The sequence below is a fragment of the Apus apus genome, chromosome 9 (assembly GCF_020740795.1).
Source record: "Apus apus isolate bApuApu2 chromosome 9, bApuApu2.pri.cur, whole genome shotgun sequence".
Classification (NCBI taxonomy): Eukaryota; Metazoa; Chordata; class Aves; order Apodiformes; family Apodidae; genus Apus; species Apus apus.
Window position 1 is genome coordinate 12,076,283 of NC_067290.1, and position 14,144 is coordinate 12,090,426.

At 37.5% G+C, this 14,144-nt stretch overlaps 1 protein-coding gene across 2 annotated transcripts in view; it reads right to left on the reverse strand.

Annotated features, from left to right (window-relative positions):
* CACNA1D (calcium voltage-gated channel subunit alpha1 D) overlaps positions 1 to 14,144 on the reverse strand; it is a 164,386-nt gene that overhangs the window by 74,219 nt on the left and 76,023 nt on the right. Inside the window, exons 9-12 of one of the 2 annotated variants that reach the window (XM_051627844.1) lie at positions 10,584 to 10,753; positions 7,397 to 7,474; positions 2,030 to 2,117; positions 1,292 to 1,318 (exon numbers count right to left, since the gene is read on the reverse strand). In XM_051627844.1, coding sequence (XP_051483804.1) covers positions 1,292 to 1,318; positions 2,030 to 2,117; positions 7,397 to 7,474; positions 10,584 to 10,753 — 363 coding nt within the window. The remainder of the gene's footprint in view (positions 1 to 1,291; positions 1,319 to 2,029; positions 2,118 to 7,396; positions 7,475 to 10,583; positions 10,754 to 14,144) is intronic. The other variant, XM_051627843.1, reaches the window with a different exon arrangement.

Consider the following 14,144-nt stretch of genomic DNA (forward strand, 5'->3'; position numbering starts at 1 on the left):
AAACAGACCTTTTTAGAAACTAATTATTCCAATGAAAAACACCAAAATTACATTCTTCTGACATATCAGAAAAATGGGTTTTGCAAATATGAGATGTTAAGCATTCAGAAGTAATGGGATGAGATCTCTGAATCTGTAGATCCTTATAGAGATAGAAGAGCAGATACAGTCTGGTTTTTGTAGCATTGCAAAGCCAACTGCTCTTCAAAGTGCTTTTTCTCCCTGAGAGCAAATGTTGACATGATGAAACTTCTTAAAAGTTAGTTGTGTAATAGCTACCATTCTAAATGGCCAGCTGTCCCATTGATTTCAGCAGAGTGAGGTACATTTATATGCTGTCACCAGCTTGCTATCTCAAAAGGTTGACAAAATTAAGCTTGGTCATAGTGTCACATGAAAAAAAATCTCAGTGTAGAAAAAGCAAAAGAGAACTGTTGCCTGGGAGATCATAATCTTAAAAAAGAAATTATTCAGAGGGAACACAAGTCCATTCCAACTGCTTGCAACTGGTCATTAGAGCTAGTAAGACTAGTAGAATAAACCTAGGTATGCTGCTCTTCATTGCTGCAGGGAGAACACACTGCTGTTTCCAATGAATCACTTGATGTAACATCCAGCACTGAGATCAGTTTTAAAAGTTGGAATTATTCTAGAAGTTGCCCAAACTGCTAATGCCAGATGTTGCCAAATTTTCATGACTGTCTCCTTCTGTCACTGAAAATTTTCTGCAGAAAATATTTGTTCTGTGAGTTGTCTGCAACAGTAGGAGTGTCTTTGTCCTTCACAATTCACTAAGTCTACCTAATGCTTACTTACACCTTAAATCACACAGCTAATTTTTTGTTCCTTCACTGAGTAATCTAACCTTTCTTAAACAGAAAGTAGTATCTCTTCTGTGTTTGCAGTTATCCTTTCTAATTACTAAATATATGTCCTGTAAGTCTGTAAAATTAAGAAACTGATGGATTTTGTACTGGTACACCCACTTAGTTCTTAATGATGCTTATACCACTTCCCTTTTGCAATCATACTTGAAAATAGAGGCTCATATTCCCAAATGCCTCTAGTAAGTTAAGAGAGAGCCATAAATATCAGCAAAGCAAATCAGGGAGTTTGATTTCCACGTGTTCATGGATACTTATTCCTGTAATTCACTAGTAACTGTAAGGAAGAATTTGCAGTAAAATGCAGTAAAATGTAATGTTAGTAAATAAAGAAAAATTATGAGATTATCACGAGGTGCAAATAGTCACAAGAAAATAAAGGGATTAATAGAGAGGAAAATACTGACCTGAACTTGGATTTTGAGATGGCTTGACTAGAAAAAAAAGTAAAACACATTTTTAAGAATGTGGAAAAAATAATTAACACAAATTTGTTCTCTTTAGAATTCTGAAAATCAATACATTGAAATTACATATACATACAAACAAGCTCTTACATTGCATCATGAATGCTGAAGTTCTACAGTCTGTTATTTATTTTTCTGAAATACCATTCCTAAAGCTTTAAAAGTTTCTAAGTGAAAGAAAACCTCCTTTGAAACTAAGCAAATAAAATGCTCATGTAGAGTCTGCCTGGAAGTCATGAAAATCTGAGCAAATTACCTAGTGAACACCATGGGATATAGAAATACTCCCATACACTCAGCTATTGCCTAAAAAAATACATATTATCTAAATCATGCAAGATTTAACAGAAAATGTTTCATTTTACACATCAGAGGGGGCTTCCATTCTTTTCTTATTATTTTGGTTCTTAATTATGTTTTATAAAAGCTTTCAGGAAAACATGAATCCACTGAAAGGTAAGTTGACTTGTTTTATATCTTACCTTTACAATTTTTACAAGTACTTTTAATGCTGTAACAATTGGTCTAATATTTAACTACTGAAAGCCAAAAAAAACCTCCAAGTATCATACAGAGCTATTTCAAAGCAGTTTTGGCTAAATAAACAATGAGGAACGAATGATTCTTTTCAATTTTGAGATGATGGAATAGTTACTTTAAAACAGCCTGTGTACTCACCATAAACTCCCACAGCATACTGGGTTCTCTCCTTCTCCACTCACATTCTCTGTGTTGACGGATTCCGTCTCACTGGTGGGCATGCTTGCTGTTAGGAGACAGAAACTGCTTTATGTGATAGCCAAGCCAGGCCCTGCACACAATGCCATCTCCTGTTCTACTGCCTCCACTTTTTGCAGGTCTAATGAGACCTTGGAAGATCTGAGGAACAGCAGATGAAGTCAGACACTTCATCAGTCCTCCTCTTGTAACAAAAGAAAGCACACAGAATCCCAGAGCATATAATTTCTTTTTCCGCTTCTCTTAAATAATTAAATATAACTGTTGAAAATGCACTATGGAATCAATGCAGAGGAGTTTTGTGAACAAAGCAGGCTACCCTAGTAAAGAAATAAACCTGAACTATATTTTGTGAGCTTTCATTTCGAGAGAGAGAAATGTTCTGTTATCACTTCAGAGATGCTTATCAGCTTAAGTGTTGTTAACACGCTCACTAAGTCCAAGAAATATAATCTAAGTTTTCTTGAAAATAGTATCTATCTATAACATTCTGGTCATATTGACCATTCTGTGCATTTACTTCCATTATGAATGATCAAAGGCAAGGTACTAGGAAGTAATTGTGCCTGCAAATACTGTATGAGCAGACAGGAAAGAACACTGGGAATGGCAGAGGGGTACTACAAAGGATGATGAGAGTTGCTACTAATAAAAAGGGGATTATTATATTTGTTACACAGTGGATTACATCTAGAGGACCATTACTGAATAGTTAGCCATTGTAGCTAACGGGGTTTTAGGCAGAACTCATCTGCAGGTTGGTTATCACTATTTATCTTCAAAACAACTGAAATATAGAAGGAGGACAACATATGTCAAAAGGTGTTAGGAAATTATGAAGAAAGTTCTCAGTACTTCCCAGGGAAGAACATTGCTTTCGTGTCTGCAAGACAATCGTGCTGCTGAAGGGCAGCGATGCCTGTTTCTGTTGGGGAAGGCTCAGTATTTTGGTAGTCTAAAGGAGGCTTAAAGCAGGCTTAATTACACACATCTTAATATAAGTGAAACTTGATAATCAGACCCTGAATTTTCTGATTTGTGTACAGATTAGGTACAAAATAAGAACTGTTAGTAACACTTTCTCTCCACAGCCTCTCTATTGCCTCAACACTGACACAGAGATATGTGCAAGTGTCAAAGGGTACTTTGGTTTTCATGCCCATCAATTCCATCCAAGTCGAGAGGCTGACAGGTCTCTGCAGGCTAGATGCTCAGGAAATATTTGCAACAGCTGAGAATCTGTCCCCATAAATATAAGTCCCCAAGTACATGAAATGTTAAACACGGAGTTGGCATAACAAAGATCGATCCAAAATGTCCATGCAAGTGTTTGAATAAACAAGGCACTTCAGGCAGTAAGCACAGCAAAACCTTCTTTCACAAGGTTCTTCTGTTTTGATGATTGTTTTAAAATTTGACTCCAATTGCTTTATATATGAAAAAATCCTGATTAGCACCTGCAAATGCCACAGTTATAATATAATGCTTCTCTATAAATCAGTTTTTAAAAAATAATATTGCTAGTCTTGTGTGAACTTCACAGCTCAGTCACAGAGTTCAAAAGGAATTTCATTCCAAATTAAAGTGTCCAATCTTTGATGACACCCCAAATTCAGGCATTAAAATTTCAAAACATTGAAGAAAAAAAAAATTACAAAACTATTTCAGACCTAGTCTCAGATCTTCAGAACTAATAGATTTTAAAATGCCGGGGTCTTTTGCAATAAATGCAAGAAGTTTCCCTGTCTCATAAAGAACTGAAATTATTTTGTGCTGGGTGATCTGTGTGCTGTTAGGAAGCACATCACAGCCACATAACAATGAATATTTTAGCATTTGTGATGGAAAACTGCAATATATGAGTGCAGAAGTCTTGTTTCATACACTCTTAATTAGAACTGCCATGAAAACAGATCTGGGCCCACATTTAAAGGCACTAGATGTACAATGTGTTTCATACTTGTGTTTCAAATTTACCAACCCTTCCCTCATGTAAAAGCAGTACCTAGAACCCAGTTCCTCATAAAGTGTCACAAAAATGATACTTGTTTTAATACACAACAAATATTTTTTAAAAGTGTAAAGTAATATAATTTTAATTCAAGTCTACCCAGACTTGATGCATTAACCCACAGCAAGAAATTCCAGCCCTTTCTCAACATGACTGCATGAAGTAAAACAAAGTACCAAGGAAAAAAAAAATCTTTGTCTCTAGCAAAGCCAATGCCAGACCTGCTAATTACTAAATACAGGCAGAATGTTACTGTCTGTTACAGGGCCGTTGCTCTATCAGTGACTTGCAGGTGCTGCATTACGAAAACAGAAGAGTTAAAAAACAACTACAGACAGTTCAGTTTACATGAGAAATTCAGCTATTGTTATGCCGTAATTATACACCACGAGAAAAACCCAACAGAAGTACTGAGAAAGGCACCGTGTGGAAGTCCAGCTGCAGCAATGCTAGCAAGTCAGTAAATCTTTAGCCAGAAGAAAACAGCAACAGCACTGCATGACCACAGCCACTCTTGCTAATGCAAGCAACCTGGCAAGTCTTGAAAAGACACAGTTTCATGACCAGAGCATTCTAAGGGCAGTGTTCCTTGGGCAAAGCACAGCACAAAGAGTGAACTTTTGAAAGACCATCTGATCTTAGAAAGGCCAGCTTTGAGATCATGAAACTGGCATTCCAGTATTCAAAAGGAAATTCCAATTTTTCTCTTTTATTCACCTTTTGCCCTTATTTTACCAGCATTCTTCTGGAAAGATTATCTAGATTTCTAGATAGCGTCAGTATTCAATTAGGTATTCAATTATAACAGGTTTCAAACAAAAGAATGCTTGCATTAGGCAATATGAACAACCCATAGAGCATGCAGCTTTCCTGAGTATATAGAAAATAGGTCACACATATCAACTATTATATTTTATTTCTGCAGATAAGAAAAGAGATTGTTCTCCTCATATTTTAATGTTCACTATTTATTCTAAACAGTTTTCAGCTTTTGGAACACAGATTTCAAACTCCACTCCAGGACACAACTTAACTAATGCCTAGCTAAGACCAAGTCAGTGTCTCTAAGCATTTATATATCCTAGCCAGATGGAGATGAAAGAAATAAATTCCACAATCCTGCAATATGACAATTCAGTGTCACTGTAGAATCAAGAAATTACACCCTGATTTATTGAACTGTGGTGGCAAGCATTATTGTTGGAAAGGTTTTCCTCTAGAAAGTGCATCAATATTTTAATCTGGTTCAACTTCAGCCATGTGTTTTTGATCCACAGGTTGACCTCATCTCTGCACTGATGCACCTTGTGTAGCTTTCTGGTTACATCTGCTGAAGAAAGAGAGCTGCAGAAGTGGAGTCACTTGCACAGCTACTCAGATAAACCATAACAGCTACTGGAGAGAACCTTAAAATTATTTTAAAAGGTACTGTACTGACAAAATTTTAGATCAACCTTGTAAAATCCATCTTCTGTCTGCTAATAGCATCCAACCACTTCCATGAGCTCCAGCATTCTCCTAGTTCTTTCTCAAATCAGTACATTTTTTCTGAATCCTTTACACCAAACCTTTGAGGCAGTTAAATAGGGAATCAGAACAACAACAACAACAAAAAAATCCCCAAAGAGGCAACATTATCATTGCAAATTAATCTCAAATTTTCCTAAGTCTTTTGAATACCTAAAAACACATCAGAAAAGTGGTACTATCTGTTCTGACTGTGAAGCTCTTTGAGGTAAATGCAGCTTAGGGAGAGGCTGCCTGGAAGATGTTCTACATGATGCTGTAAACCAGGTGTGGGTTTTCATGGTGCAGATTTAATGCTGATATTATCAACAAGCATTCTGATAGGCTCTCTCCTTTTACAGGCAGCCCATGGAAAGTCAAATAAGTTTGAATGGTTGCACAGAAGTGGAAGGAGAGCCAATGAGTCTTCATTACACAAACATTTCTCAACCAACCACTTGAAGCCTGAGGATGACATGAATCTTGGGAATGTTGTACATTCTACAGATGTGATGCTTTAAATAGAAATAGAAGTAGGCGTAATACAAAGAAAAACATTTAAGATGGGATTTCTAGTCCAGTGGTAGTCTTAAGTTTGAATTACTCAGATCAGCATAAGAACCTCACAAATACAGAAAGAAACAGACTTAGGTACCCATTTGTACTTTGGAAAAATACTGCTCATAAAAGGTATGCCTGTCCTGCAAGACAGATGGAACTAAGCCAGTGCACACATACTTGAGAATGCTTTTGACTGGCAGGGTCAGGTATGAGCAGCAAGACAGCATTTGCAGCTGTAGATGACAGCAAGTTTTCAGCAGGTTCCATGCTGCTTCACCACTGACATTAGAACCTGAACCTGCTGGTTTAAAGGCTACGTTTAAATAAATATCCAAAGTAAAATTGCAACCACTGGCTTATTTTTATGGGAAAATTATTCCAGCCTGTAAAGCTGGGCTATTTTCACAATATATGTAACAATTACAAAAATAATTTCAAGCATAATTTCATGTAATTTCTATGTGTAAAAAATAAGTCCATCACGTCCTAGCCATTTCTGGCTTAAAAGTCTGCATTATCTAAAGTAACTGGCTCAACTTTGTCAGCCTCAGTCTGAGCCACAACAATGATTCTTAGGGCAGCAAGGAAGTCAGTTGCTTCAGTAACTTTGTCATAGGTAGGATTAAAATTGGATGTCCTAATTACTACAATTGTGATTATGTCAAATCAATGTGTTTGCCTGTATTAAAAGAGTGTAGATTTGAAAATAACTATCATACTCTGAAATGCCTGTCCAACTCCATTGCGGGTGGGAAAGAAATTGAATAAAATACAAATTACAGAAACAAAACCATCAATAACAAGAGGAGATACAGTAAAAGTTTGTTTTGTTAGATTCTACAGTAAACTTATTATAAATAAACAGTAAATATCATTGTCACACTGATCTATGTTTACACCATGATCCATTATAAAGCCTATAAAATAGTATGATTAAGTTATTCACATCAGAATTTGAAATACGCTTCTACAAGAACAGTCACAAAAAACACTTCAGTGGAATTCCAAATGGATTAAAGACTACATTTTAGGAAGACAGAGCACTGCAGTACCGGCCTATTTCAGACATGCACTTAAAGAGCAGAACTGCATGCACAAGTGTCTACATGCTAAAGTTATATATGCCTTGGTTAAATAAAATGCATACAATATGTGCTTCCAAAAGCTAACACATCAAATGCAGTATTGGCACAAAAGAAAGTTCAACTGCAAATCAGACCATGTTTTACCATGTTTATTGGAAGAACGGCCAAAGCAACTAAGTCTGCTTTTCTTCTTCTCTTCCATTAAGTCAGCCAATGTAACCCCTTCGTGACAAGTACAAGTAATCCCAGCATTTACACAGTAGATGGCAGCAGTTGCAACGCAAAAAATAAAAACGTGTCCATATATACAACACAAGCAACGTTAGGCAAAACAACTTTAAATTACCGTCGGCATAACTAATCAGAAATAAATCCCTCACCTCTCACCGATTTTCGCGTTTTGAGCTAAATTTGCAGTGCTTTGAAGTCAGTGGAAGTTCGGGGTAACTGGGTATTGGTTCTTAAAGACTTAAGACTTGAACGAAAGGCATGTTTACAATTCTAGCAGTTAAAAGGTATCCCGGTATTCAACCACACTGAATACCTGCCCACTACCAGCAGCAAAGAGGTGCAAATACAGGAAGTTAATATATAAATTAGTGACTTTTCTAGTTAGAAATATTAAAATGCTCGGGTTGCAGGAACTAAACTACATTTTTAAAGAATTATGTAAGCAGGTATTAATGACCAATTTACCTGCCTTTGAAACCTGTGCATTTTCCTGCCATTCTGTATCCTAAAGCCAGAGCTCTTCCACGTGATTAAAGAGCATTATGGTGATCTCCCATCACCATAAATCTTCATCATCCAGAAGTTTAGGTATTCAAAGCAGTGACATAGCTGCCTAGAAGCCTGACAATGATTATTCTGCCTATTTGTGCAACCAGCCCTACCTTATGCTTCAAAGGCAGTTCTAGAAACACACCACCAGTATAATATTTGGACTAAATTTTTTCTTAAGCTTACTGTTCAAGATTATTAACTTTGTGTTAACTAGCTAAATTTCACCTCACTTCCACACAGATATGTCATTATCCTAACCATGCTCCTAGCCCAAAAGCTGCTCAAGGAATAACTGGATAGATAATTTGTGCTGTCTGTCATACCCCCCCACGCAACAGGACGTGCAGCAGAGCATGACTCAGTCGCAAGGAGGTGGGAAAATTCAGCAGCTCTTCCTCCTTTGCACCCTGTTGCAGCTGATATTAAAAATTAAATTCCAAGCCACACAGTTTCAAGCACATGAGCAGAAACTCAGAGGAGTGCTAGAAGATTGCCTGTTTACTGGCAATTTCCACTCAAAATACACATGCATGCCTGAAGATAGATTATTGGGATTTGTTTTAAAGTTCTTTTAATTACTTTCGTTCTCCTATTTTCAGTCTGCAAGTCTCCTTCAACTTTTAACTTACCCTGAAATTATGCTTAAGTTAACAGTTTAGAGCCAAAAGCTCCCTCAAACTTAAATATGCAAACAAATTATTTTTTATTTATGAAAGAACTATATGACCTAGAAGCTGTTTAAGGAATGCTGGAGCAAATGCTCCTTCTACAGCATATTAACATCCAATCTGAACAGGAAGAAAAAAAGTTACTGGGATTTCACCTGCAGACTTGGAAACCAAGTCCATCAGCACCAGAGCTGACCACATGGTTGTGCAACACTTTGGGCAAAGTCAGAATCACCTACAGCTCTGCCTGGCAGTCTTGCACAATCTGTATTTACTCCATGAAATGTGCAATCTTACTTCTTAGTCTTAGCATTTAGTATTGATACTCAGTTTACATATTCCTTCCATGCAACATTAGTAGCAATCACCAAGTATAAGTGAACTTCCTGGCTTTTCTTCTTTACTCTAGATAAAACCTCTAGTTTTTCTACAGGTTCTCATACAGACATATATTATTCCTTTCTGGGTGATGCTGGCATCAGCATCAACCCACAAGTTGCATTCCAGCCTCTCACACAATCATCTTCTTTTCTTTCAGTCAGCAACACAAATTCATTCCCTGCTTTTATTGCAACCTAAAGGACTAATAAAATTCTGAAATGAAAAATGTTAAGATTTTTTTAAAACTTAGCCATATGCAACACAAAATAACTTTTAAAACAGATAACAATAGCAAACCATTTTAATTATTCTACTAATTCTGAAAAGTACTGTGGTTTAAAAGAACAGTTCACAATAAACTAGCAGCATTGAAAGAATAAGAACAGTAATAATGTCAATTTTAACCCAGAAAATTAAATTCTGAGTTGCCTTTGACAAACCACTTGTAGATGCATTTTCTTATATATATACTCAATAGCATTTAAATGAATAAATATCATGACTATCTGGAGCATCACATGAATAATAAGGTGCTACTTATCATTAGTGTATATATATTGAAATTTAGACGAATCTTATGTTTAGTATTAAATCATAAACCACATTATGAATCCATGTTCTCATTTATGTACAGCACTAAAAGTTCTCATGAAAATTTTAACTGCCTCTATGCAAACATGGCTAGGAAGCTAAAATCACCTCTATTAAATTATTAAAATACTGCTGTTACTCAAAATTGCTGACACAGAGAAATTGATTATACCTCCTACAGTTGCTGCAATATCATGAAACTAACTTGTTCTTTTACATTAGGACTCCAGCCAGAAGCTCTGGAGGGCCACTGCAGCACAAATTACAATACACTGTACACTATCACCAAACAAACACACTGTAACTAAGTGGTAATTATATTTCTGAATGTCAAACAAAAGTTCCACAAGATTTCATTTATTCCACACTCAGTTAATACATCTACTAATAAGATTTTATATAGTTTTCCTGAATATAAGGACAATCTGGAATGTCATTTCTCTACTTCAAAACTCAAAAAAATCCTCACTATTAGCATAATGTCATTTACTGATTGTTGTTTCGGCTGCATTTTTAAAGCTTTTTATATTCTTTTTTCTATTGCGTGCACCTAACAGGCAAACACATGTTCTTCTTGACTGAGGATTTGCAATGATACTTGGTAGCACGTAGCTCATATGCACTAACTTTTTACAGAACACAAAGCAAGTTTTTTAAGTCTCAGTCATGACTGTGTGCAGGCAAGGATTTGTAAATGGATGGCTCAGAGCAGAATTTTGTTGGAAGATTCTGATTTATCTTCCATGACTGAGTATCAATATACTCACATGATTGCTCTGCTAACGAATATTTTTGCAAACTAGAAATCAGCACATGACATCAGAGGGGCTGCATTCACCCTGGTGTTCACACCATTAAAAGAGTCAAATTGTCCCACCCAGAAGCAGCACAGAGTAAAGAACACGTACTGTTCCGCTTTCCTTCTTCATCAGCCTCTTCATCATTCTCAGGGTCAATGTCTTCTGCCTGTGTAATCCAGTCTAAATATCCCTTCAGATCCTCTTCAAGCTGCTGTTTTTCACGTAGTTTCTGGAAATCCCCTCGGGCCTTGGCTTTTTCTCTTTCCTTGGAAAATTCTCTATCAAATTCAGATAAAGCAGAAAAAAAAATACTGATTGTCAAACTCCCAGGCATTTTGACCTAGGTCTTGACATTGCAGAATGACACACAAACATAGAAAACTAACTGAATAAACAATATCAGATTTGAGAGGTTCTTTGAAAAGAAAATAAAAATCCCTATCATATTACATCACAACTTTCAGAACTTCTTACTTAATTGAAAAGTAAGCAGTATTCTTGACACTTCCCATACCAGAAGAATCCCCATTCAGTTACATGCTGTTCTATAGATATTTTAAAATCAGTTTTATCGTAAGGCTACAAGAAGGAATTGACTAGCAGTAATGAAGTGATTTCAGAAAGGTGAGTATTAGTTTCAGTGAAAAGGAAATTCTGGCAGCCAGTTCTAAAATCCTTCCACGGTTTATTTGCCATGTCCAAACATACTTATTTCAGTACATGCTTCTTAGAATTCCCCTAATAAGCTACTTCTTAATTACATACTGCACAGACACACGAGCCGTTTGAGATGTGGATGTTTTGCCCTCTTGCTCTCTGTAACGCAACCAAGAAATCCTCTTCTCACAGACCAGAAACACATCCTTTTTATGGAAATGGAACCCTCTGTCTCATTGCCCCAGTCTCAAGACTATATTTGACTGTCTAGCTTAGTTTTGTGATTTGGGTTAATCCCTAAGTTATCATGGTATGATAATTAAAATAATTAAGTCATGCTCTTTGAGAAGGAGGTTGGATTAAATGGCCTACTGTGATCTCTTCTAACCTGAATTACCCTATGAATCTATTATTCTCTCAATAATATAAGACTCCAGGCAATTATCAAGTAAACTCTTGCACCACGTTTCATATGGTGACGTTATTGTAACATCTGGTGCAATACACAGCTCTAAACACATACCTCCCTTTGCTACAAGGGTCAAACATTTGCCAATTTACCTGAATACCAGTATGTACAATTAGGGTTAGGCAAAGAGGTTTTGAACTGCATTGTAGCCACACACCAATTCAGTATTTAAAATTCAGTTGGTTCTGGCTAACCTGTTAATCTTAAAATAGGACTAAAATGAAACCTAAAAAATGGCTATAGTGATTTCATGAATTTGCAACTGTTTATTGTCAAAATGCCAGTGCTTGCTTTGCATTTGCTGCTCTTCACCAAGCATCCAAGGCCAAGGTCCTTCAAAGGCCACCATCTCACAAAACTGCTCAAGAAAGCCAGTGAGCTCAACAGATCTCTCTAAAGGATAATTGGCTGTTAAAACACAACAAAAAGGCAGGAAATGCGACAACACCACAAGCAATTGTTTGGTTTCTGAAATGCTGGGTTTAAGTTTCTCTCAGGGAGAGTTTCAGAGTGTTCTTTACATCTGATTGAGGCAACACACTCTTGACTCTCATTCCACAGGAAGCATGGTGGAAAAGTAAAAGACCTATGGTGACATAGGGTGAAATCATAAATAACAAGCCTTGCTAGCTTTTACCAAGTATTTGTGTTTTGTTCAGCTAAGTCCTTCAGGTGTTCTTCATTAGGGTGAAGGATATGTGATCTGTGTGGGCAAAGTTAAATGAAAGCTGCTGTTATATGAAATGAGAAACAATTTTAAAATTAAACAGTTGGCAAAGCTGATACTTTCAACAGCACTTCTCCTCTGACTGAACTACCTTCTAACTTTGACTTTACATTAAAATGACTGCACACAGAGAATTAAAAACAGGTTTTTATATATTCAGCTAACCGTGAACTTTCCCTTTAATACAGCATACAAGTTGGTCATAGTATTGTTAAATGGTGCTGCAATTTATCAGAAGTGGGAGATGTGATGGTGCTGCTTAATTTCTATGATACCTGAAAGTTTTATTTTTAAAACCTGTTTTTAAGGAGGTATAACATCTTAGAAGACTGAATTTTCTCTATAGGAAGGAGGAGTCTGGCTCTATAATATTTTTCTTCTATCACTATGTCAAAGTGACAACCCTCAAACACACATATGTTACTGAAATGCCACAAATAAGAAAGTGGGATTAAATGGAACTGAAATGTAATGAGTTTCCTGTCAGTATCATAGAATCATAGAATCTTAGGGTTTGGAAGGGACCTCGAAAGATCATCTAGTCCAACCCCCCCTGCTAGAGCAGGGTCACCTAGAGCACATCACACAAGAACGCATCCAGGTGGGTTTTGAATGTCTCCAGTGAAGGAGACTCCACAACCTCCCTGGGCAGCCTGTTCCAGTGCTCTGTCACTCTCACAGTAAAAAAATTTTTTCGCATATTCACCTTGAACCTCCTATGCTCCAATTTACACCCATTACCCCTTGTCCTATCACTGGTCATCACTGAGAAAAGCCTAACTCCATCTCCCTGACACTCACCCCTTATGTATTTGTAAACATTAATGAGGTCACCCCTCAGTCTCCTTTTCTCCAAGCTAAAGAGACCCAGCTCCCTCAGCCTCTCCTCATAAGGGAGATGTTCTACTCCCTTAATCATCTTTGTAGCTCTGCGCTGGACTCTCTCAAGCAGTTGCCTGTCCTTCTCGAACTGAGGGGCCCAGAACTGGACACAATACTCCAGATGCGGCCTCACCAATGCAGAATAAAGAGGTAGGAGAACCTCTCTTGACCTACTAACCACACCCTTTCTAATGCACCCCAGGATGCCGTTGGCCTTCTTGGCCACAAGGGCACATTGCTGGCTCATGGTCATCCTCCTGTCTACCAGGATTCCCAGGTCCCTTTCTCCTACACTGCTCTCCAGCAGGTCAGCCCCCAACCTGTACTGGTGCATGGTGTTTTTCTTCCCCAAATGCAGAACTCTACACTTGCCCTTGTTGAACTTCATCATGTTTCTCCCCGCCCAACTCTCCAGCCTGTCTAAGTCTCTCTGAATGGCAGCACAGCCTTCTGGTGTGTCAGCCACTCCTCCCAGCTTGGTGTCATCAGCAAACTTGCTGAGGGTACATTCTGTGCCCTCATCCAGGTCGTTGATGAAGATGTTGAACAACACCGGTCCCAGTACCGACCCCTGAGGGACTCCACTGGTCACACACCTCCAACCAGATTCTGTCCCATTGACTACAACTCTCTGACTCCTTCCTTTCAACCAGTTCTTGATCCATCTCACTACCTGATCACCAAACCCATACCTGATCAACTTATCTACACAGAAGCAATTTTTTCCAAGAAAGTATTTGAAAAAGGTGATGGGGGTGAGATGAGGAAGAGACTTTCACACTCTAAAGCTTCTGACAAAGACATTTAGACAACCAGGTATTTGAATATTTCAATGAATACATGGAGACACTGGATGATCTCCTGAAAGGAGAAATACAACTGTTACACTGCTTGTGCAGCATTTCATGGCTATGGAGAGTGTAGGCTGGGTCTA